Source organism: Actinia tenebrosa, unplaced genomic scaffold (assembly GCF_029948245.1).
Source record: "Actinia tenebrosa isolate PJP-AT-01 unplaced genomic scaffold, QUT_ActTen_1.0 PGA_scaffold15__27_contigs__length_11533743, whole genome shotgun sequence".
Lineage (NCBI taxonomy): Eukaryota > Metazoa > Cnidaria > Anthozoa > Actiniaria > Actiniidae > Actinia > Actinia tenebrosa.
The window spans coordinates 1,442,943-1,468,775 of record NW_028292575.1 but is presented as its reverse complement, the minus strand read 5'-3'; the positions used below and the strand labels follow the sequence as shown (position 1 = coordinate 1,468,775).

At 37.9% G+C, this 25,833-nt stretch overlaps 2 protein-coding genes across 3 annotated transcripts; both read right to left on the bottom strand.

Moving 5' to 3' along the window:
* Positions 1 to 2,722: 2,722 nt before the first annotated feature.
* On the bottom strand, positions 2,723 to 11,622 carry LOC116298937 (A disintegrin and metalloproteinase with thrombospondin motifs 6-like). Of its 2 annotated transcripts, XM_089030352.1 has the most exons (9): positions 11,502 to 11,622; positions 10,773 to 10,896; positions 10,077 to 10,166; positions 9,427 to 9,593; positions 8,306 to 8,435; positions 7,808 to 7,934; positions 6,985 to 7,192; positions 6,388 to 6,631; positions 2,723 to 4,271 (listed from the first exon to the last, which is right to left on the bottom strand). In XM_089030352.1, the coding sequence occupies exons 1-8, from the start codon at positions 11,601 to 11,603 to the stop codon at positions 6,395 to 6,397; spliced, it is 1,185 nt and encodes a 394-aa protein (XP_088886478.1). In that variant the 5' UTR covers positions 11,604 to 11,622; the 3' UTR covers positions 2,723 to 4,271; positions 6,388 to 6,394. The 2 variants fall into 2 exon arrangements, with proteins under 2 accessions (XP_088886478.1, XP_088886477.1); XM_089030351.1 differs by having other exon boundaries at positions 2,723 to 6,631.
* Positions 11,623 to 12,018: 396 nt separating this feature from the next.
* LOC116298938 (A disintegrin and metalloproteinase with thrombospondin motifs 1) lies at positions 12,019 to 25,182 on the bottom strand. Its single transcript, XM_089030614.1, has 16 exons — positions 24,873 to 25,182; positions 24,563 to 24,662; positions 19,961 to 20,244; positions 19,552 to 19,726; positions 18,941 to 19,104; positions 18,413 to 18,496; positions 17,311 to 17,444; positions 16,675 to 16,709; positions 16,418 to 16,523; positions 15,935 to 16,060; positions 15,383 to 15,518; positions 14,690 to 14,782; positions 14,117 to 14,265; positions 13,247 to 13,313; positions 12,358 to 12,437; positions 12,019 to 12,136 (listed from the first exon to the last, which is right to left on the bottom strand). The coding sequence occupies exons 1-16, from the start codon at positions 24,948 to 24,950 to the stop codon at positions 12,019 to 12,021; spliced, it is 1,929 nt and encodes a 642-aa protein (XP_088886740.1). The 5' UTR covers positions 24,951 to 25,182.
* Between the last annotated feature and the right edge of the window lie 651 nt (positions 25,183 to 25,833).

Here is a 25,833-nt window from a genome sequence, read left to right as displayed (position 1 = left end):
CAAATTTCACCAAAATCAAAAACTGTTATCTTACTAATAGATGCTCTCTGCGTTAAATTGCTCAATGTGCAAGCGGATTCGTTGCGCGAGTTTCGCAACTAACCAACTAGTTCATGACTAGACCATATAGCAATATCTAACTTAAAGCACTGTTGTCCTTACTACGCATGCTCCACGAAATGTCAGAGCGGCTAGGGGAAACTCTAGCTACCTGGTATGTAATGCGCATGCTCGAATTTGAATTATAGCTAGAGCGTGCTTTCTATTTTACTTCCGAAAATAAGCCTTTTTTATTGCTTTACAGCTACACTGCCATTCTATCGACTGAAGGCAATTGTTGTTTTTTTTGCGAGGGCTTTTTTGATTGCTAGGGGCGGGTTTTTATCCAATTAACGCGAGGAATATTTTAACCAATCACAGCTCTTGAAAGGGTTTCTCATAGTCTTTGGCATTTTAATGAGCATGCGCAGTAAGAAAGACAGGACTGTGGAGTGAGAGACTGAGACTAATAATGTCTATAGCAGATAACGTGTTGTTGATTCTATAATATATTAATAAGTGCAGTCTCGTGTATGGATATTCAGCTAACATTAAATAATCACATAAAAACTATTTATAATTTGTACATTATTATCATAATCTATTGTTATGCTTAGGCTTAAAAATTCCTAATATTTGTGTTTTTTCTAAGTAGGTTTATATTTTTGCATGTTAAGGCTCTTATTATTACTGTTTTCATTGCTATGCGCTGATAGGGACAACGCGACAGAGAAATCGATCTGCATTCAATAGACTACAGTCAATCAAATTGTTTGGTACCTTTACATAATCTGATTGATGGATGTCAGTGTGTTGCTCGATTTTCCTGCTTCGCGATAATTAGTTTTTTGAAGAAAAGGTGGGTTCATTTTTTTAATGATATCTCATGTAGATTCCCGGACCTCCCTCCCCCCTTCCCCACCTCCCCCCCTCCTCCCCGTCCCCTCAACCCCAATAAAATTTGAATACTTCCTTAGTATTTTTACTGAGAATTTTCAGGGACGCGACCCCAACTTCATTAAAGAAGATGTGAGATATATTGACTCAACTTCAATCTACTGTAATGCTAAATCTCTATGTTTTGGAATAAAAGCTTTTACGGCTATATGCCGGAAAAATATTACAGGTGAGACCGACCAAAGCGAACGAAAAATATGACTTTAGTCCCACTTGGTAGGTGTCTCAAACAAAAAAAGCTGAAGGCAGATTTCGCATGGTAATATAAACCCACTTCGAAAAAAACGTGATGTGCATTAAACTTTAGATTGCCGTGCTTAGAATTCTGATTGGATAAACACTGCGAACTGTCATTGGTTGAAGGAATATTGTCCATTCCGTACCATGACCGTGACGGTAAAATGTTCTAGCATTCTGATTGGATAAGCAGTAACCATGCGCACTGTGATTGGTTCAACCAATCTCGTCCAATTCCTTGCCGTGACTATAGCGGTAGTACCGTAAGCGTTTTACGTACATACGAAATCTGCTCTTTCGAAGCAGTATTGGCGAAATCGTGCAGTATCGACACAAATCTAGCCACTACTAATGTTCTAACGATGAATAACAAGTTACTGTGTAAATGAGTAACTTGAAGACTAGTGCAGTTTTCGTATGACTGTGAAAAGCTCAGTGCCGTAAGGGTGACGTGCCGTGACCGTGATACTTGAATTTTAATTGGCTAATTTTTTTCGCGCGCAATATGATTGGTCAAAAAGTGCCGTGACCTTGGCGTGACCGTGTCCGCGCCGTGTGTATGCCGTGTTCCGGGTATTTGATTGGATGGAGAGTAAATTCCCGTGCAATTTGATTTGCCTGGCGTATCTTTTGCTTTGTCACGACCGTATTCGTGCCGTGAACTGTTCACAGTCATGCGAAAACTGCACTATATAGTCTGCCTCACGTGACCTTAGAGTTCTTTTATTCTAATTGATTTTAGTTTTTTCTCGGCTCCAATAGTCACCGTTACCGATCATTATAACACATGCGGAAATTACCCTTCGCCTATTTTATTATCATGCTATAAATAGTATTAATGTTAACTGTAAATTCACATTGAATGAGATTGAAAAACATAAATACCCTAACACAACAAAATTTTGAAATAAAAATAAAAATTTTAAAAATTAGGCAATTTTTTGAAATTTAAAATTAATTTTTTGAAATGGCAATTTTTAGCCATGCCTAAATAAAAAAAATTAAAATTAAAGAAAAATTTACCAATATCTTCCATAAATTTAAGTTCCTCATATATTAGATAGAGGTACGAATGCAATACGGAGTTTACTGTACTAATCGTTTAATAACTACACCTTTTGCCGTTCATTAACAGAAAATGTACATTCATTTGTGCCAATAGTTGTATCAATAACGTGTAATGTACTTTCATCAACACCACAAGTAACATCATTAGCGCGAATCAGCTTTCGATAACGATATTTGAATATGCGTGTACATTCATAGGCATCAATGGACAATCGATAGCGCGTTTGTACATTCATAGGCGCGGAATGTATTTTCTTGTGCGCGAAATTCAACTTCAATAACACCAAATGACAGACAATTGCATTTATAGACAATCATTTACCCAAAAGTGAAAATTCATTAGTGCTATTAGCATAATCATTGACAATCTATAACGCGCTTGGACAATCATGAGGGTCAACGTTATATTCTATAGCGTGGTTCGACAAACATTTGCATGATTCGAATGAAAAATAAGAGAAATAAAACAATCATTACCGATTTAAAAAAAAAAAACTATTTTAGCCTTCAATTTCTTCGCTATTTATACATCGTGGCAAATACGTTTACATACAGTCAATTCAAAAAACGTTGTCGTCGACCAACTCAAGCCTACGCGACTGGACCGAAAGGAACTCTGGGTAGCAATCAATGAAGCCGAGTTGACTCCATAGTTTTATCTGACTAGTTATGCCTGGTTAACAGCACGAACCTTCGTAAGCGAGCGGGAAATGTTGAAGGAGACGTTTTTTAAATGCCTTCATATTTTCGAAATTGTAAACTGAATCATAACTACTTTGTTTTTCTTTCCCTAAACCCAAAGACATGCATTTGTTGGATTGTTCCTCGCCATTATTATTTTATTACTAGCGGGAACAATTAATTCAGAACGAATATTTAACCGCTTCAGTGATTTTTACCCATATTCCTTTCGGTCCAGTCGCGTAGGCTTGAGCCGGTCGACGACAACGTATTTTGAATTGACTGTATAACCTGATGCAGTAGGGGAGATGTATGGCTTCCAGGGTGCAAGCAGTCATTTGGATGTGTAGTCCAGTCCCGGACTTCCTTTCGGTGACTATGGGATGTCGGGGTCTGGAGTTTATTTCTATAATTCCTTTACTTGGCTTTGTCAACAAGAGTATTCTATTATCGATCATTTAATAATTATAAAAATAAATTAATAATTTAGCATGAAAAAGTTTTCTTCCTATAGCTGTCATGGATGAGGTATTTTGGCTTTCCCACAAAAACCCATATCCTGGGGTTTTCTAGCGTTTCCTGTTTTGAAGGGAAGCCCAGGTTACAAAAAAATGGCCTCGTGAGAGATGTTTTCTTCAAGGTGACAGAGACTCTGATTCAAACTGTGTAGGGTGCCTTTACCTGGTTGTCAAGGAGTGGTTGAATGGGTTTTGGTTACCGGTACTTGACTGGTACGTGGGGTTTCCTCACGCTAAGGGAAGAGGTCAAAACAATTGTCCGCAGTAGGGACCCGATTTTTTCAAAAAGATAGGTGGGTACCGGGTGGTACCCCCCCCCCTCCCCTAAGAGATTTCTTAGGTGAATTTTAATGTAGAGATGTCACAAAACTCATTTGTCAATCATGACGATCATGAATCACGTTGCAAGGTACAGGGAGTTTACAAACTTTATTGATTCTTCCCGTAAGGGCTTTTCCGAAAGGAGAGAAAAATTACGTAAGGGAGACGTGTTTCATTGATGTAGTATAAATAAATGTAAATGTTGTAAGGCGTCTAAACCTCTAAGAAGTAAAATTTCGTTGAGAGTCTTTGTCTTAGGTCATGAAAGGTCAAACAATCATAGAAAGCTGTATTACAGTCAAAACACCTCAAGCGTGAACACGTAGAGATCATTAATGGCTTTACTAGTATTTTTGGATTCTTGATTTCATTATTCGATTCGGTTTGAAAACGCTCTAGGGTAAAATTGTCTTGGGCTCCTTCTTCTTCTTCTTTTTTTTTGCCTCTGACCTACATCAAGTGGAGGTAGTAAAATAATAAACTGTAAAAGTAGTACGTGGTTGCAACAGACTAATATACAGTCAATTCAAAAAATGTTGTCGTCGCGACCAACTCAAGCCTACGCGACTGGACCGAAAGGAACTCTGGGTAGCAATCATTGAAGCCGAGTTGAGTTATGCCTGGTTTACAGCACGAACCTTCGTAGGCGAGCGGGAAATGTTGAAGGAGACGTTTTTTTAATGCCTTCATATTTTCGAAATTGTGAACTGAATCATAACTACTTTGTTTTTTGCGGTAAAAAACCGTTACTTTGTTTTTCTTTCCCTAAACCCAAACACAAGAATTTGATGGATTGTTTCTCGCCATTATTATCTTATAACTAGCGGGAACAATCAATTCAGAATGAATATTTAACCGCTTCAATGATTTTTACCCATATTTCTTTCGGTCCAGTCGCGTAGGCTTGAGCCGTCGACGACAACGTTTTTTGAATTGACTGTATATCTGAACCACTGATCACATTTAGCGATAGTGATGGTTGCCACATTTCTCTGGAACCCTTCCATTGGCAACTGCTTTCTGTAGAGACCTAGAGCAATCCCTTGTCGTCTTGCCTCAGCCCGATCGTTCGTATGTTGTTGGATCTCTGGACGGCTGAGGTCGGCTTTGATTGCTGCTTCAAGTGAGCTAATTGCTATTCTCCTACGCAGCCGCTATTTATGGAGGCAGTTTTCTGAGTTTTTTACAGTATATGTATTAAAGTGATAATTGTTTGATGATTGTTTTATTTCTTTTATTGTTTATTCGAATCATGCAAATGTTTGTCCGAACCACGCTATAGAATATAACGTTGACCCTCATGATTGTCCAAACGCGTTATAGATTGTCAATGATTATGCTAATAGCACTAATGAATTTTCACTTTTGGGTAAATGATTGTCCATAAATGCAATTGTTTGTCATTTGGTGTCAGTTGAAGTTGAATTTCGCGCACAAGAAAATACATTCCGCGCCTATGAATGTACGAACGCGCTATTGATTGTCCATTGATGCCTATGAATGTACACGCATATTCAATTATCGTTATTGAAAGTTGATCCGTGCTAATGATGTTACTTGTGGTGTTGATGAAAGTACATTACACGTTATTGATACAACTATTGGCACAAATGAATGTACATTTTCTGTTAATGAACAGCAAAAGGTGTATATATCTATGTAAAGATTTCTCTATTCTTTGGTTGCACTGCAGTGCATTGTGGGATTTTTTAAGGGACAAAATAGACACCATCTTGGAAATATGACCTTTAAAACAGCCTATAATGCACTGTAATGCCAATTCGACCCAGGTTTTTAATCAACCTCGGAATGGCCAATGCAATGCATACGGCAAGTCTGTGTGCAGTAATGTTATGTGTTTCTGCATGCTGCTGTATGGCAAATAGACCCTTTCAATGTGACCTCTTCTGGGCGTCAAACAAATGAAAACCATTTGTTTAGTATATTCGATTTTCAGTAGAAGAGACACCCTGCTTTGACCCCAGATAGAGCATTTGGGTAGCATGGGTGGCGTTCGCGACTAATGCGTCGTCTTTCACCGCTGTGAGTCCAACGGGTCGGGTCGCTGGTTCGAGCCCTGCGGTCAGTACATGTGAATTGAGTTTGTTTGATGTGTTGTTCTCTCCTATGATACGAGGGTTTTCTCCGGGTTCTCCGGTTTCCTCCCTCCATAAAAATCAACATGTGAGTTGAGTGTTGTATGTTGTAAATATAGAATGTAGTGGAAGTGCGTGTGGAGGGAACCTCACGGAAGAGCCCCGTGTGGGGAGTGGTAGTTGTAAAATATTATCATTATTATTTTTGCAAGGTATGTACTATATATATTATGTGATAAAATAATGTGATCTATAGGGTGTTATTAATAGGCGTCATTTCCTGTACCAGCTGAATTGTTGGAATTGTTTTCCATGCATGAACGATTGAACACGAAGGGCAGCTTTGCCCTTCACTGAAGGCTCGTAATGAGATTCATTCGGTGGATTGATACAATGTTATTAGTGCAATAGATCTTACTAATTGTGATAAAATATTTCACTACTATATACCTTGCAAACAACTCACTAACCTGAATTCTATCCTAGAAAACCAAACATTAAACACGTGAGAATAACAGCTATTAGGTTACCAAGTGATGACGGCCGGACGTAGTGACTACTGGCATGTAGCGTACAGTTCATGATCGCTTCAGGAAGCATATTGCCAACGATTTCGCAATGATTCCGGTTGAGCGTCAAAACTGTACCGTTGGCCAAAATGTTTTGGCATTTGATTTCTCGTGTGGCGGTGCCCCCGTGTTTCCCTATTACACACTGAAAGAAAAGAATAGTACATTTGAACCAGAGAGACAGCAGAGGTTCACATTTGTGTCCTGTTAATGGGCAGCCCCGCAACCATGTGCTCATGGGGTCGATTCCTGGACTCGTTATCATCCACCTTGATTACACTGCGACATGTTTATTCCGTTAAAAATATAAAAACCTTACCAACCCACGACCATGAACAATAATTGGTAGTACGACTTTATTTAACGAGGGTTGACATATATTACTGGTAGCTCAAGCCCCAGCAATTTCCATCATGCCCTCCGATTCTTTTATATATTTTTTTTGAATGTGACGTCATAATGAATTAGGGAAATTTCGACACCAGAAGTTACTCTTACTTTTGACCATTCGCCAGGAACCCAAGCGATACCACAATCGACCTCGTTACAAGTACTCGTTAAAGGTGGACGAGCACTTATGTTGCAGTAGTGGTACTCGACGTTGCGATATATTTCGGACGTCACTTGCTGAACGCAAGGCACAAGACGGGAATGATTACCGCCACCACATATACGAGAACATGGTTGCCAAAGCTCGGGCTCCCATCTAGAAAAAAGTATGAGGATTGAGATTAATTCAGCTGTTGATACTAAGTGATATAATATACACTCAATTGAAGAATCGTTGTCGGGTTCAGAAACATAGAACATAGAAGCTGAGACCGAAATGGCACATGGGAAATGACATAATTATATTATAATTTATTCACTTGCGCCATCCAGTCGGTTTAGAATGCCAAACGCGTATACCGAAGACCTGCGCGTTTGAGAGCCGTTTGCCACGGGTCGCCGGTCACAGCATGCATCTAATTAACGTACTTCCCATGTGCCATTTCGGTCTCAGCTTTTATGTTCTATGTTTCTGAACCCGACAACGATTCTTCAATTGAGTGTAAACCCTCTGATTGATAGCACGCGACGGGCAGTGTTTTTCTGTAATTGTAGGGTAGCTGGTGATGAGATTTATTCAAGTGATGTATACCAAGCAACAGAATACTCTCTTGTTGATAGCACGCGACGGGCAGTGTTTGCCTGTCATTGTAGGCTGGTAATGATATTCATTCAACTGATTTATAACAAGCAAATATCTGTGCAAAACAAGTTAGTTATCAATATTAAATTAGTAAACATGAATGATATATAAATATATCAGTGATCTTACTTCGCAGGGCAAACTTGGGTGTTACAAGGTACCAATTCACTAGGTTTGTTACCAAGGTCACAGAACTTCCTACTGACTCGTGACTCATCATCATTTCTGTGGCAAGTAACAATCTGAGCTTGATGACCTAAAAAATATATACTAGAGCTTCACGTGGGTGTTTTTTCTTATGTTTCCAGAAAGAGTAACGAAGTGGTAGTACCCTTCCCTCTCACTTCTGGGTTCTCTGGTTCGATTCCTGGACTCTGTTTTCATAGTTCAATCTGTGAGTTGGCCATGTTTTAACTATGATCAGCCCAGAGATTGCTCCCGGGCTAAATATGTAAGTTAGCCATGCCCTGACTTAGATCAGCCCAGAGGTTGTTTCAGGGTTTGATCTGTGAGTTAGCTGTGCCCCGACTTAGATCAAATTGATTGATAAAAGCCAAAAACTGAAGGCTTCTGGAATTCGTATGCCCAGGTGGCACAGTTAAAAAAAAGGAAACTTCAGATTACTACCTCCAGCACAAGTAGCGCTGCACGATCCGGTAGCTTTATACCGCCAAACGAAAGTTGTCTTTGAACCTTGGCCAGGCTTGTAGTAAAAGTAATCATAACCCACATTCGTATCGCCCATCACATTAACAAACTAGAAAGAAAGAAAATGAATGAAAGAAGTAGTAGGTCGTAATATGTGAATTCTCGACTTTCACATCCCCATAATCCTTTGCGTCTTTGGGGGGTAACCAGAGGGTAAAAACCCACTTATTTTGCTGAAGGCTGATCAGACAATGTTGAAAATACCTTGTTTGGTATCCAAAGATAAAATAAAGAAGTAAAAAACGGAAAAAGATAGAAGCTGGAAGACGTTTATGGTAAATTTTAAACATTTTTTCGTAAGTCAATACATTTTCTGTAAGACCAAAACTCTTCATGATCTGTACACGCAAAAATAACTTGGAATAAACTGATAATCAGTATTGTACAGATAAAAGCAGGTATAGTATAAATTCAATTAAGAAACCTTTCAATTTGAGACAGTTTTTTGATTGGTTACCGCCCCAAAAACGCAAGGCATTATGGGGATGTGAAAGTCGAGAATGGAGCTAAGGGGCCGGCTTATCGCGAATATGAAATAGAGAAGTATTACTTAAGAGATATGGTGCTACGCGTAGTTAAAGAGAGAGGTCGCAAGAGAGAGGTCGCAAGAGAAACCGTTATTCCAACGTTATTCCAACGCAGTGTCCTATGCGAGGAAAGTTGCCGTTGCCACGAAAAAAGGTGCGGCATAGCCTAGTGGTGCATTCCCCTTTCGCCTCTGGAGTCTCGGGTTTGATTAACAGACTCAGCATCACGTGCTGTGAGTTGAGCTTGTAGTCTCTCCCTTGATTCAAGCTTTTTCTTCAGATTATTCAGTTTTCTTCCGTTCGCAAAACCCGTAACAAATCCATCTCTGATTTAGTCTGACTTCGAACTTCAGGACTCCCATTGATAGCAGACCTTTTATTAGTTCTGAAGGGACTACCCTGGCTTTATTTATTTTTATATAAAGGTTTCATTCATTCAAAAAACAGTTCAGGGATTGTTTGAGGGTGAAGATAAAATGTCAAGGCTTTAGGTATGAGACATCTCTTACTTACCATGGGTACGAGAACTTGTTTGTTTGGGCCCGTAAATTTCATGGTTTCTGCGTCGTTCAGGTTGTTGTTATTTATAATGTACTCGATCGTGGTCCCAGCCGCTTCTCTAGACGACGTGAGAGGACGGTTAGGAAATATAAAAGAGTCGGTGTTTTTCAATTTAATATCTGTAAAAAAAAAAATACATATTTTTGCGTTAAAGAAACGATATATTGAAAAAAAGCAAATTCCATTATTTTAATAAATCATTTATTTATTCGTTTCTTCATTAATCTATCTAATCACCCGTCCATTTATACATCCATCCGCCCATCCATCTTCTGTTCCATCTTTTCATTCAATTATCTATCCATCCGCCCATCTATCCATCCCTACCTCCATCCCTTTATCCATTCATTCCCTCCATCCATCCATCCATCCATCCATACATACATACATACATTCATCCATCCATCCCTCTATTCCTTCATCCATCGATCCCTCCAGCACGCCAACGCCTTCCAGTGCACAGCGCCAGCAAGTCAGTAACAAATAATTCATTTATCTATCAATCCATCGAACCACCCAAGTCATTCAGTCAGTAACGTCTTCTTAATTTAATATACAAGTTCTTAATTCAGACGTTTTTTTAAAAACTTTGATAAACTTACTCAAAACATTTCGTGTAGGTGATTTTTCCTTGATTTGAAAGTAAGTTGAATCAATTGGTATATCAAACATTTTGTCAGCGTTAGACACGCCTAAAATTGCAAAACAAAATAGTTAATTAGAATGGGAACGACTAGAAACCACATCAATAAACCAAACGCACAATTAATTAACAATGGAAGATTGGGAGAGGATAAAGAAAGAAGGAACTGAAGAGAGAAGCTAAGGAAGACAAGAAGAAAGGGAGGGAGTATTAGGGTGGAAGAAAAGGATGGAAGGAACGAAGGAACGAAGGAAGGAACGAAGGAAGGAAGGGAAAAATATAGAGGGGGGTAGGGGGAAGGAGGAAGGAGGGAGGGGAAGGAGGAAGGAGGGAGGGGGAAAGGAGGAAGTAAGAAAAAGTCCTCAATCATTTTAAAACCTTAAGATTTGATCGATATTCTAAAACATTTCTGTTATCAGTAAATAATAGACCTAATCGGCTAACGTGTTGCTATGTACGTTACCACCCAATTCAAACCTTCTGGGAATAAGTTTCATTGTTCGTTATATTTTAGTTTCAGAGTTGAATTCGTAGAGACAAACGCTTCTATTCCCAGAAGGTTTGAATTGGGTGGTAACGTACATAGCAACACGTTAGCCGATTAGGTCTATTACTGTGTTTTAACCCAACAATACTTCTTTTTCCTTTATCATACCAGTAGCTTGATGATCCTTATCGTAAACTCCTTTGACTGGAACACAAGCAGAGCCATCACCTTGACATTTCATACACCTGTCATATGTGCTTCCTGAATCAATCACATCATCGCAGCCTGCAGACTAAAATGTCATAGTAATAAAGAAGCTGTCTTATCTTATGAAATTCTCGACATGCATGTTATCATGATTATCATAAGCCTCAATCATCATCATCATCAATCAACAACATCATCACAATTATCACCATTATTATTGCCAACATTATCAATACCATCACAATAATCGCCATCGTTATTGCTAACATCATCACTACCATCACCATCACCATCACCACCACCATCACCATCATTATTGTCAACATCATCACTTCCATCACAATCATCACCATCACCGTCATCACCATCATTATTATCAACATCATCACTTCCATCACCTATTATCATCATCATTTTCACTATCATCTACCATCATCGCCATTATTTAAAATTAAATTAAATTAAAATAACCATCACCTTCACCATCTCCATCTCCATCAACTTCACCACTACTCTACTCACAATCATCCAAGTTAACAACACCATCAATTATCAAGATTGATTCTAATTTTTTGTGAAGCGCCTTGGACAATTTTGGAGATGAGCGCTATATAAATAAATTATATTATTATTATATTATATTATATCAATAATCATTATCAATGACACACCATCGATCTGCAAACTTACAACTAGTTTTCCTTGGATACAAATATCGTGATTCAAAGGCTCATCGCTATATCTTGTTCCATCTGCTACTGTCCCTTCTCCACGACCTACGTTGCCTTCCATACACCATAGGTAACATGGGTTCCCTGAATCAAAAACAAACAGACAAGAACATCGAAAAACAGCAAAATAAACCTTTTTGGCTAAGACGTAATGTTTTCCCATTTCATACCAAGTGTCATTCCCTAGAGTATTATTTCTTTGTTACCAGAGGTCTATTGGAATGAAATTGAAACACTGGCCCTCAAGAGGCAAGGCCTCCGACAAGGAGCCTCTTGAAAACAGACTTACATTAACAACAGTTAACAAAGGAGCTCAATTTGGAGAACAAAACAAAAGAACTTCATCTCATTAGAATTGGAAATCTATTGTTATGTTCTACAAATTGAACTGCATTCCCACGTACTGCAAGTGGCCTATACTCCAGTTTTGAATTCTCTGTTGTACGTTGTTCAATTAGCCTCAATTTCGTAAGGAATTACTTTGAATATTCATGCATTCCAGTCAAGGTCCACGGATTATCAAGGTGTTTGTATTTGCCTTTGGTATTTGCGAATATTTGGACTCTAAATAAGGCTATACCTGTATAAACGAGCCTGTGATCAAGGAACACAGTGGTATTTGACTAATTAAAAAAACGGTCTAATTGAAAAAACGAGTTTGGGTGTGATGTCTAGGTTAAGTTGTGTCACACCATAATTTATCGATCTTTATTGGGAATACAGAAAAATAATATTCAAGGGAATGCCAACGGTAAATGCTTTTATTCCCCTTTGTTATTCTCTGATGTGGGTTCCCTGAGTTTCTATATACTTACCTCGTAATAGTATAACCGGTATAATCAGATTTTTTCTTCTTACACTGTTCCATGCGGTAATTCGTATTTGAAGCGCAAGGCTGGAAAAGTAAATACCGCATTATTACAAGTTAAACAAAGCAAACCACAAATATTCATTATTCGTACACTTCTGAAATTTGTAGAATATGATTGATTAAAATCGATCACGTGATTTCAGCCTTGCCTTGTCCAGCAGATCTGAGAGAAAATGTCAGCCAATCATAGTCGACGAGAAAATTTGAAAAACTGAGGAGTCACTTTTTCTCTTAGGGTGATTGATATGAAGAAAAAAAAACCTTTGGTAATAAGAGGTTAATAACAGTAACACAATAACTAATGAGTTATAAATTTTCATTGCAATGGTGGACAGGTTTTTATTTTTGCTGGTCAATTTTCGCAGGGTTCACGACACCTTAGTTTCGCAGTACCATCCGTCATTTCTAAGTCACTATTTCAGACCACCTGGTTGCAGTATTGAATATTTCTCGTTTATATTTTAAAATCAGCGCGCGCGTGTATTTGTTTCTGACTAACCGCTAAATACCCCAGGCTTCCTCAAGAAAGAAATCCTCAATTTTACTGAGTCATGCAACAACAGCTATCTCACATACCAGGAATTTAGCGAACTGTATTTTGTGAAGGGAAGTAAAGCGGATTTTTTTTTTTTTTTTTTTTACTCCTAAGAAAAGCTATAGTTCACAGAGTTTGTTCTGCTGAAACAGTATCTTAGTTACGACAGACCAGCTGCAGGAGAAATGCAAACTGTGGGGGAAATGCGGTCATCCGCATAAAAAACCTGCCATATGATCGTGACAAACAACAACCGAGTACAAAACTAGCAATTTCTAAAAATTAACAGTGTACTTACTTGTTTCTCACAAATCTGAAATTCCCCAATAGACAATCCAGGGCAGGGCTTTCCGTCGTGTTGAGGACTAGAAAGAATTAATTTTTTTTCCATTAACATGGATACTAGATACGATACTAGAAATAACGCAATAAATGTTTACCTAAATGATTATGATCATAGCATACACTTAACATATAGATTATGATCCCGTTGGAGATAATGATATATGATGATTTTGATGATGATGATGATCGATGATGGTGTTGAGAATGATGATGATGAAGTTGATGATGATGGCGTAGATGATGAAGTTGATGATGATAATGACGATGATGGTAATGAAGACGGTTTGGTGATAATGATTTTGATGAGAAGCATGGGTAGCGTAGCGGTGCGAGTGCTCTGGTTTGATTCCAAGCCTCGGTGTTATATTTAGTAAATTCAGTTCTAGTTGGTTCTTGCCTATGCTTCGACGAATTTTCTCCGGGTGCACCGGTTTTCCTCCCTCCGCAAAAATTTACTCTTAAATTCCAATTCGATCACGATAGCTAAGTAGCGTTGCGTGACGACACTAATAGCGGCTGAGTAGGAGACTCAGGGTGTTAACATTAAATTCCAGAATGTGTTACATTTTGCAGTGTGATTTACAACAAGTGTTCTGAAGTAAAATAACCTAAATTAGTCTTGAATTTACGTCATCTCATTTGCATATTGATATTTCAAATGTTTATATCTCCGAAAAGAAATTTCACATACGAAAATACTGCAACCATACTACTACACTCTTCACATATAAGTGATTTTGAAAAAACAAATTACCTTGACATACACTTTAATTCGCAGAAGAAGTGTAATAAACAATAAAATAAAAATACGCAGTTCGTTTACCTTGGATTGTCACATACACGAGTTTTATAACGAATGCCTTTTCCACAAGTCCTAGTGCATTCGCCGTAAGGACCCCACTCACCCCATCCACCGTCGACAGCAGGGGGGACACTGGAACCGACATCTGTACATTCACCACGAATGCACCACTGCAAGAAACAACGAATCAATAAGTAAACAGACTTATTTTGAGCTGGAGAAACAAACGCGCAATTACAATTTTTCGCGCACTGTTAAACCTCTCTCTCGCCCGCCATTTCGGTTGATTATGACAGAAATGGCTTTTGTCCTATAAAATTTGAATCAATCCAAGAATTTGAACAAATATTGAAATCGGTCTTGTTTTACACTAGACGAAACAACCAGCACCTTGAATCACCGAGCGACATCCAGCGACAACCAGCACCTTGAATCATCGAAAGATTGACATAGAACAATAAGTTCGCGATGCATTTTATCAAGCAAGAAAAAACAAGGCGCATCTGCTATTGAGGTATGTGCATGTTTGTGTTAGTAAAGGAGAGAGTGAGGGGGGTTGTAAGAAATCTGTCCTAACATACAAATGCGTCTAACCTTTCTAACTCCACAAGGTGTGCCATCGACTGGTGCGGTACCCAAACTACTGCAGCCACCGCTTTTCATGCAGAACAGAAGAGCGCAATTATCCTATTGAACAATTAATGCATTAAAAAACAATACATCATTCATACATTTAACTATAAAATAAATAAATAAATAGAAAAATGAATAAGTTTCTCGGCCAGAAGAGGGGAGAATTACCTTCTTGGGATATAAAGTAAAGGGTATTACCTTCCATTTAAACAAATAAGAAGTATGGGAATTTATCAGGCGGCAACCAGCGTGACTGTAACAAAAGATTTAACCCGCATGGCCCCGCAATCAAGCGCTTCAGAATAAGATAACGCGTAGTTAAAACAAAGGTTTTAATTTACATGCGAATAATCATAGCACCGTGTGATCAAGGTACATGTGATCAAGGTATGTCAGTTTGATGCGCAACATCAGTGAAACAGCGACATAAAATTATAGTACTTGTGATCCTTTCCGCCATATTGGAGGGCAATTAAGAAATCATTCGAATGCTTCAAAAGCTTTATAATTCTACTAATATTTTTATCGTTATTAGTGCGTTATTATATGCGATTTCCCCCCATAGGTCATGTGGTCCCTTTCCGCCATGTTGGAGGATAAATGTGAAAATATTTTCCAATCTTTATTTATGTATTATATCAATATTTTTATTACCAGCGTCAGGGGACATAATCTGTAACTCGATCCAAGCAGCATTTTGCATTGCTTGTCACCATTCAACGTATAGCCAGGAGGTAGTTTAGGTACACTTATACTTGTGGGCGGTTTGTTATCGAAGCACGTTACACGACTAGGAGAGAAGAGCAAAGAAAAATAGATTATTGTAACGTTATAGAGCGGGCGGGAGGGGGGGAGGGGGTTAAAATGAGAAAAAATGTATTTCAAAAAAATAGTGTAGTGTTTCAAATAAATAATAAATAAATCAAATTTGTTTATAAATGCATGACACTTGGCAGTAATTCAACGGGTAAACTCGTGGTCCTAATTTAACGTCTCTAGTTCATTAGGGAGGGGACCGCCTTTAACGTAGAGATCCGAGACACGTTAAAGTCTGATCATTTTCAGATGTAATTACGAAGGTATCACCTTCTCCTCAGCTATTATAAGAACCTGAGTGTTGGTCCGACAGCCAAGGCTTGATCTCACGACCAACCGGACAACCGACCAACACCCTTACCATCTGGGCTAACCGGGTGGCTTACTTACCCCAAAATAGATTTTAATCTATCACTGCTACATTTCGACCATTGGAATGAATTTGGCCCGCTTCCTTGACCAGCAGACATTATGTGTCCATTGTTACATGCCCCATTGTCGTGTGGAAGGCCGAAGCTGAGGAAAAATTAAAATAAAACAGGCCGTTTGTATAATGATGATGATAATAATTTAATTACTTATAGAGACTGTCCCATAAACCTTTTTTGGAGTTCGATAAACATGATGTACTGTGGTCTAGCCTGGGTACAAACACATCCCCCACCACCCCACCCCCCCCCCCCCAATAATAATTTGAAGAAACAATATTTTCAACTCTAAGGGGGAAAAGCATTTTCCCTGCTAGCAGTTTCTCTCTTTGACGAATCTCGCAAAAAAAAAAAAAAAAAAAAAAAAATCGCCAATAAGGAAGACTCGATCTGCTAGCAGGGAAAAAAACATCCAGAGCATGCAAACAAAGAAAGATGTACTCACTTATGGCCCATTTCATGAGCGACATAGAAAGCGGCGTCAATGCCCCTGGCCATATTCACAGTATAAGCCAAAGTTGAGCTACATGGAACCCCGCTATAGGCCACTCCTGTAACATGAGAATTCAAAGTTCTATCAAGAATCATTAGAAGCCCTAAGCATCGATAAGTACCACGACAGCGACCCGAAAGCACGTTTTCATAACAGTTTTTTTATGCGCGCGAAATAACAAAAAACAAAAACAAAAAGAAGATTTTTACCTCCAAGGACGCAATCTTTCAGTCCACAAATATCTCTGGAAAAAGAAGAAATTCGAAAACATCTTTAATGGAAAACAAAGAGGATTCAAGTACGTTGACTTATAATGGCATTCGATGAAACACATCTTCAAATTTTATTGAAACCTGGGCTGATCAAAGTCAGGGCACTGCCAATTCACAGATGGAGCCCTGAAACAACCTCAGGGCTGATCAAAGTCAGGGTACGCGGCTAACTCACAGATCGAATCCTGAAACAACGTCTGGGCTGATCTAGGTCAGGGCACAGCTATTTCACAGATCAACGTACAATTTAGCATGTACGTTTTCCAGGAGGTGAAAGAGAAACAAGAGAACTCGGAAAACAACTCTCGAATCAAAGAAAAGACCGGACAAACTTTACTAAAATGAGATACGGAGTCCAGGAAGAGACCCCTTACATTGATTTCCTAGAGGAATTGTTCTGGGGGACAAAACAATAGGCTGTTTTTTTTATGCAAAAAAAAATTCATTGTTTTGTCCCCAAGAACAATTCCTTGGGACTCAGTGCAAGGGGTCTATTGAACTTGAGACCCCAAAGGTGTCAGACGACAAGGCTACCGCTATACCATCCTTGATACCTTACGATCTATCTATTACCTTGATAGCAGTACTCCATTATCAAAGTGTCCTGCCTCGCCAGGCGCAGAGTTCTTGTCCTTGCTCCATTTAGCAAACAAGCCCATATACTTGACGGCGGAGTCGATATTATTTTGCTGCACGTCCAGCCCAGCCTAAAATAAGTTGGTAAAGCTTAAAGGCTACACTTTTTTTCACCCTGCGACGTTCAAGGGGAAAAAACATGGGGAACGCATTTGCTTGTTGATTTTCAAAGCCGCCATCTTGGATGACCTTAAAAATCAAAATGGCCGCCATGGCCATTTCCTTTAAAGTAATTGCACTTCGCCTATAAGGAACAGGCATTTGCCAGACAACAATGAAAATGAACCCCATTTGCATTCTCGTTCCCCAAAGTCCACGGACTCGTTTCTCTTCGGGGAGTTCGGGAAGTACCAGAATATACAGTCAATTCAAAAAATGTTGTCGACCAGCTCAAGCCTACGCGACTGGACCGAAAGGAACTCTGGGTAGAAATCATTGAAGCCGAGTTGACTCCATAATTTTATCTGACTAGTTATGCCTGGTTTACAGCACGAAACTTCGTAGGCGAGCGGGAAGTGTCGAAGGAGACGTTATTTTCAATGCCGTCATATCTTCGAAATTGTGAAGTGAATCATAACTACTTTATTTTCCTTTCCCTAAACCCAAAGACATGCATTTGATGGATTGTTTCTGGCCATTATTATCTTATAACTAGCGGGAACAATTTATTCAGAACGAATATTTAACCGCTTCAGTGATTTTTACCCATATTCCTTTCGGTCCAGTCGCGTAGGCTTGAGCCGGTCGACGACAACGTTTTTTGAATTGACTGTATGCGTGAGATCTGTCCAAGGATTAGAGGCCCAACCCTCCTCAGTAAGAATGAGAAAGTTTCGTAAGACTCTGTCAAACTCACAGTGGTACAGACGTGCCGTATCGTGCCATGTAGAAACATTTTGATTACATGATCAATAAGTTTGAGCATTACGTCCGGGAATATCAATAATTCAGTACCGTAACCGTGCCTTTTAATTCTTAGTCACAAGAAATGAAATTTAATCTATATTCTATTTCTAAGTATAGAGAAAATGGGACTTACTTCGAAGGCTTTGACCAATATTACTTTAGTCAAAACAAATCTCACGTCCGGTTCCATTGACTTATCTTGATAGAGTCGATTCGCCTATGATAGAAAACATGCATCGCGTTGTTAATAATAATGAGTCGTCGTTCACAAAAATGAGGGGCTTTAATATTCACAACATCTACGAAGGCGACGTCAACCCAAAGTGTAAATAACTTCACTTCAAAGTCTCTTTTCCCTGTGGATGAATTGACTTTACTGATGATGTTTTGAATGAAATTTTCAATGAACAGAACCCCAAAGAGAAATTATTTACACTTCTGGTTGGCGTCGCCGTCGTAGATTATGCAAATCTTAAAGTGTCTAATGGCATTATTGGACTTCATTAGTGGAAAAAGTGCGTCAGCAAGTAAACTGCTGACCATAACAGTTCAGGCTAACGTGATCGTTGTACTGAATGACCTTCAATACATTTCCTTATTCAGTCAACGCATGTAAAAATACACCAAACAACATACATATATAAAGAATCGGCTAACTTACCATGTTTGCTATTGCAAGAACGACACTCATGCTCTCCTGTCCATAGTAATCACAGCTTACTTTGTCCAGTGTCATCATACCCTCAATGTATTTTGTGCTCAAATCTCTGCGCTTTCGAGTTCGCTGTCTCCCATAAACAACTGTGTCTTCTTCCTGGTCAAAAACTAAACAAATAGTTAACATTAATTACTCGGGCTACCTGTGGTAGGCCGAGTCTAGTTGTCATTAATTTATCGATTATTGTAGATAAGCTTTGGATAAGTTAGACGTATATTATTTTAAGTATAGGTATTTCAAGGATTTGTTTATATCCTGATTGAGAAGAGCTTTTGGAGGAATCAGCGCTATATAAATAAATCAACATAATCATCATCACCACCTTTGTCATCATCACCACCACCACCATCATCACCACCATCATCATCACCGAACCACCTACCATCACCATCATCCCATCATTATCATCATCACCACCACCACCACCATCATCATTATCATCACCACCATCATCATCATTATGTAAAGTAATGAAATTCTCGGATGGCGTGATTCACGATGGAGTGAGTGAAGGTGGATACTTTCCGAAGCAAAGATATTAAACAGCTACTTACCTCGCACTGGCTTAGGGAAAAAAGCGGGATTATTTAAAAAGCCAGTTTTGGGGTCTTTCATACTCCGCCTTGTTATCACATGATGACCTTGACCTTTTAAGGATAAAATTTTCTTTGCTTTCTTCGAAACTGGGTGAACTCTGTACAAAAAACCATCGGTAAAGATGCCGCCAGTCTATAAATGGAATTAAGTTAAACAAAATTTATTTAAAGAATAAATGGGTGGATTTTGGTTGGAGGACGGATGGACGGCCAGACGGCAGGACGGACCGAATAATCAAACTTCAGATTTTGTTCCCCTGAAACTGTAACCTCTACTGATCGAAGTAGGTCACGGCTAGCTCACAGATCCGGCGACGGACAGACACGATGACGGAAACGGATTGATAATTTCTTAAATCAAACTTACCATTTCTTTATCGTTCTTCAGCTCACGAACAGCAACGTGTGAGTTTGGGTGCGAAACGACGTGACCTTGAAGGAATCTTCCCTCTGGAGTATACAATTCTTGAGTCCATTTATTACCAGGCAACTTCTTCATTACGATCAGAGATCTTGAAACCACCGCATCATTTGGTTCCAGCACCAAATGTAAATCCTCACCAAAGGCAGAGAGTCTGTACTGTTTACTGCCATCCTCGATCCCCCTTCTGGTTCGGTGTGGCCGAACCACTGCAATTTTGTAATCTGGCACTGCAAATCATGAATCGTGAGATTCAATGAGTGAAAAACCAGTAAAGAAGATTTCTAAATTATTATCAGGCACTTAAAAAAACTAAAACTGGAGGATAAAACAATAATTGTTGCTGCTACTGGGAACAAAATAGGAAAACATACGAACTAATAATCATCGCTTTGACTTCTTTTCTTACTATATGAAAATAATCACTTTTTTGGCGGGAAAACGCGTCCGTGTTTTCAGTAAAAAACGCATGCGCTAACAGTTAAAAAGTCATTTAGATGTTTACTTGAAATGACATCGCTATGGCAACGCACATTCACAATTAAAATAACTGAGTTTGATTAGATGATATTTTTACAGGTAAAAAAATTCCCCTCGCGAGAACTGCAAAGCCTGCCAGTATTTTTAAAAAATCATCTTCAAATATTAAAAACAAAGATTCAAAAATAGCAAAACTTCAAAGGTAAGTACACTACAAGGGCGGATCCAGGGGGAGGGTCGGGGGGGTCGCGACCCCCTGTCATTCCTGAGGTCAAATGGGCTTCTTGTGGTAAAAATGCGACTGGGATTCCCTTGCCCACAAAATTTACCCCTGAGACCCCCCTTCAAAAAAACCCTGGATCCGCCCTTGCACTAAATATACTCTTAGTCTGTGCTTTCTAATTTTCATGTTTGCTTTCAAGTATAGGGTTTTGACAAACTTGCAGTAGCTCAATAATTAGAACGTTAGAGTGCAAACAATATATCCGTGAAATATTAGTAATACTAACTTACACACACACACTATTCTATGCTCATTCTATTGTTTTCTTTTGTTTGACTAGCACTATTTTGAACAATAAATTTATTTAGTAATTAGTGTTTCACGGTTATATTGCTTGCACTCTATAACAAAAGCCTGACTTAAATATACTCCTAATAATACTCCAGTTTAAAAAGCACCGTTTCAAACTGCCCCAAGTCCACCTCTCTTGTCTTCCATAAGAGTTTTTTATTTAAGCAAAGCAAGAATTTGCTAAACAGGGGGCGAGCGACCAAGTCGCACACCAGTAGAGATACACAGAGGGTGACAGGCTTTGCAAAAGTCTAGTCTAATTGTAACTCATTTATCCATACATTTATATTGAGTTCTTCAATTTAGAAACTATATTTATTTCAATATTTTATCTGTGTTTCGTTTTTACACTGCCTTTCAGTTGTAATTTCATACAATGAATGGCTACCAGTTTCTTGGACTGCAAAGAACCTGAATATGTTTTATTGAACATAAAGTTGAAGCAGGTTGCTTAGTATAAAGTCCAAGTAGTTTTATGCTTACAGTGTGACTTTACCAACCAATGCCACCCAGAAAGATTTTCCTAAAAATGTAGGCAATTCGATTAAGTATTTAAATACAATTTGCACAAATATTCATATTTTTCCTTTTAACACCATATGTTTTACTTTATGCGAGTGCGCGTATGATCAGTAGTGGGAACAGTTTTAAATCCAGAATTTATCACTTAATCTGTTATTCGGCATCAAAAATGTGAATTTGAGTTAAAATATGCACTGTAATGGTCAGTGCATTTGTTAGAGTGCAAATTTAACTACTAACCAATGGATTCCTAAGCAAAATTACTCCAACTACAGATATTTAGTTTGAGATGATCAAAAACATATAATTTAAAGATTTTCAATGTCAGATCATACACACTGCTGATAAACTGGTCTTAGCATAACAGTTTGAATGACGGCATTCTTTAGACAAAAAATAAAATATTATGGCTATGCTATGTTTTGTTATGAACTTTGAGTATGGCCTCATGCAAACAATAGTAAAAACATGGCATAAAGAATAAACAGCGTTAGGCATAAGGATTACCTTATATGGTTTAATTTTTAAATGGACTGACACCAGTAATTGCAAATACTTTATATCATTGAATATATACTAATTAACATTTACTATAACAGGCATTTATTATTCATACTGGGACAACCATAGCAGTTTTCCAAACTTAAAATTTTGATCTACAGAATTGTTTCTTAAATTTAAGGATACCAAATGATAATTAGCTTGCATGTATATGCACCAAATCTCATGGCAAAAAAAACAAACAATAAGACAATTTTCAAAAAAGAATAATTCCATTAATAAACCTATCCCAAATTCGCTTGACTGACCAAAAAACAATGGTTTGAAGTTGAGACTGAACTTGATTCTTTTATTCATCAAGTTCAACCTTGAATTGAAACCTAATGTTTTGTGACCAGTCAAGCGAATTTGGGATAGGTCTATTACTTGAATTTGTTATAAAAAGATGACATGTTGAGTATATTTCAAGCAAGTTGTTAAATTTATAGATACACTTTCATAGGATATACCAACACATCGATGTCCTAGGAAATTTAAACAAAGGCTTTTTTTATGTATACCACATTACTATAGCTAAAAAAGAATAGATCCATTCCTAAAAATTCTAATAAACAAGAGGAGGAACCTGATATTATCATATATATTTTTACACCTTCCTTATAGAAAACTATTGATTTTCCTTTTTATGAGATTGAAATGTTATATATTACTAGAATTTCTTTTTCTTTTTGAACAATTAGTAGTCACTCACTGTAAATGCAAAACATACATAAAATAACATCATCGTGTTGCGATGGATAAATTGGCCCAATACAAAAGCATACATTCGATAACATCATCATGTTTCAATGGATGAATTGGCCCATTACTAATTATTAAGTACCCCATGGATGCAGTCTTTGTAATCCTCCCACAGCCTATTGGCTACAAACATATCATGTTTACCGATTAGTTGCCTACCAATACATAAAAACTAGAACTATAAACTCCTCTTCAATAACAAAGTTTTTCAGCCCCCTTCAAAGAAGCATAATTCTTTCATTCTTTAACAAGCTTTGCATAAATTATCTGGTTCAAAGCATTATCTTCAAAAATGTTTGAAGAAAAAGAAATAATTTGTTGATAATAATGCATCCCAAGCTCAGATCATACTTACAAATAATGCAGCATAAATATTCAATGTCAATAGCATGCATACATTTATTTTCTATAGAACATTTTCTCATCAAATGAACTTTTTTCTCATGTCATCACTGGATCGTGTGTTATCCTGAAGTACACCACTCAATCCACTTAACACTTACATGCACTAAGTGATTGGTCAATTGTTCTAGTGCATTCAAGTAATACAACATTGCACCTATAAATTGGCTCCAAATAAAAGAATGAAAAAGAAAGTAAAATAACATGGAAATTTCAGAAACTGAAAAACTGAAGAAACTGAGCTCGCTAGAGCAATGGATGGAAAACAGCTGAAAGTGCAAAGAACTTATGCATTCATTAGTTACGTTAAATGAAATACATTTTTATATTAATATATTGCGAAACAATTAAAGTTATGTGCAGTGCCCAATTAACCCTAACCCTAACCCTAAGGGTGAATAGCGCTATATCCAGCGGATAAATATTTTCCAGTGCATAAATTTATTGGATAATAACATCATCTTATCCATTGGACAAGGGTTAATCCATTGGATAGCGCTATTCACGCTTAGTACAATACGACCAGGCCCAGAACTATATAGACCAGCATTTCTATTATCCTAGTTAATCCATCTTTTGAAAAAAAATTTCAATAAGTGAATTCAACTTTTAGACTACGTACATACTTGGTGATTGTTTCAAATGATTCTTGACAATTTGTATTACAGGCGACAACTTTCGCTTTGTTCAAGCAAAACAACTCAAACAGACTTTTTAAAAATTAATCACCGGCTGTCAGCAATTAGCTTCTAGCCCATCTTTAAAATAATTCAATGGGGTGAGCAACATAAGGGTTATAAACTTACTGAAATTTATTAATCCTAAGGAAGATTAGACCAAGTGATAGTGTTTGAAGCAGTTATTACCAGAGGTATTAAAACTATTGCTAATGTTAATCCATTTTATCCGAATTCACATATCCCATTGGTTAATTTGCCATGTCAAAGTTTATTGCTTCTCTTAAGTCCACATTTCCTCGCTTGAATGAGGAATTGTCAACGAAAGCGAATTGTTGGGATGTAGTAATCTATAATAAAATTTAATAAAATTTAGTAAGGCTTCTCCAAAAAATTATATTTGAAAAAAAAGATACTCAAAAGTTCCAAAGAATTTTGCTCCGCTGTTGGATATTTATTCAAAATTTGTGATGTCTGTCAACAAGAAACTGAATGATTTTAACCGCAGTTACGAAACAGAAATTCCGTCTCAGATTTACGTAATTTAAGGTCAATAAAAATAAACTTTCGAAGATAATCCATGAAATTTACCTGTTTCTGCAGAATCCTCACCAAAAAGTCGAATCATCTCTTCTCTGTCGGTAGCCATGGCTTTATGCAATTCATGGCGAGGAATTCGTTTCAGTCCGTCCTAAAAATAATATAAATTCTTTGAGTGTGAATCGGAAATTCCCCCGAAAGATCTACCAACATTGGCATGATGATCTAACTTGTGACCACAAATACATGCAAAAAGTGTTACAAAATCTTCATTAGCATGCTCGCGATGCCGATATATTTCTTATTCCAGCGCAGGACAAGCTACGAAGGGTACGAAGTAAAGAAGCTGAAATGAACTCACCAAACACAATAGTTGACTGCCAAGTACAACCAGAAGTCCATAGTTAAAATTCAAGTAGAGTTTCATTGGTAAGTTCATGAGTATGGAGCTAAACGTCAAAGTCGTATATATCGCTCCTTCAAGCAGCACGGTTGCTTATCAATATGCGGAAAAACAAATTGAGTGACCTTTATATAACAGGGGTACCGAGGGGGGTACTGACCAAGTCGGAATCAATCGATATCTATTCGTTCGATAAGTCAACTCTTATGATAAGTAATGATGAAAAGGTAAATTATCCACCGTGAAAAGATGGAAAAACTTACTGACGTTTCGGACGTTAGTCCTTCGTCGGAGTAAAAGAGAAAGAAGTGGTAGAAAGGAGTGTATATATGATAGAATAAGACAAAAGAAACCAATGAGAGCAAGGTAGGCAAGGAAACAAAAACAAACAATCAAAAGACAAAAGAAAAGGTTAGTTGAAAGTAAAGCGTTCATTAATCCCGTTGGGACTAAGAGTGCCCAATAGTGCCGCATTTCTTTGGTCTTGCGACAATCATTGTTGCCGTTAAGCAAAGAAAGACCGAAAACAATGAAGTCAGAAAGAGAATGGTTAGCCAGATTAAAATGGCGGGAAACTGGTTTGGTGGGATCGTTATTGCGAATATCATAAAGATGAGAAATAATAGGTGGGAAATAAGAACATGCGTAATAAGTAAATTACGAGCCTTAGATGTGGGAAATAACTTAATTATAAGCGAAGGTTCGTTCATCCCGTGGGGATTAACGGTGCCAAATGAATGAATTAAGCGCATTTCTTTTGTTTTACGATGATTGTTGCTGCAGTGGGTTAAACACAGACCAAAAACAATAGCATTAAGCTCAGAGTGATTAGTAATAGATAAAATATGAGCGGGAGACCTTTATGGGCATGGGCTCGCCGTTTTAAAGCCCATAAAGGTCTCCCGCTCATATTTTATCT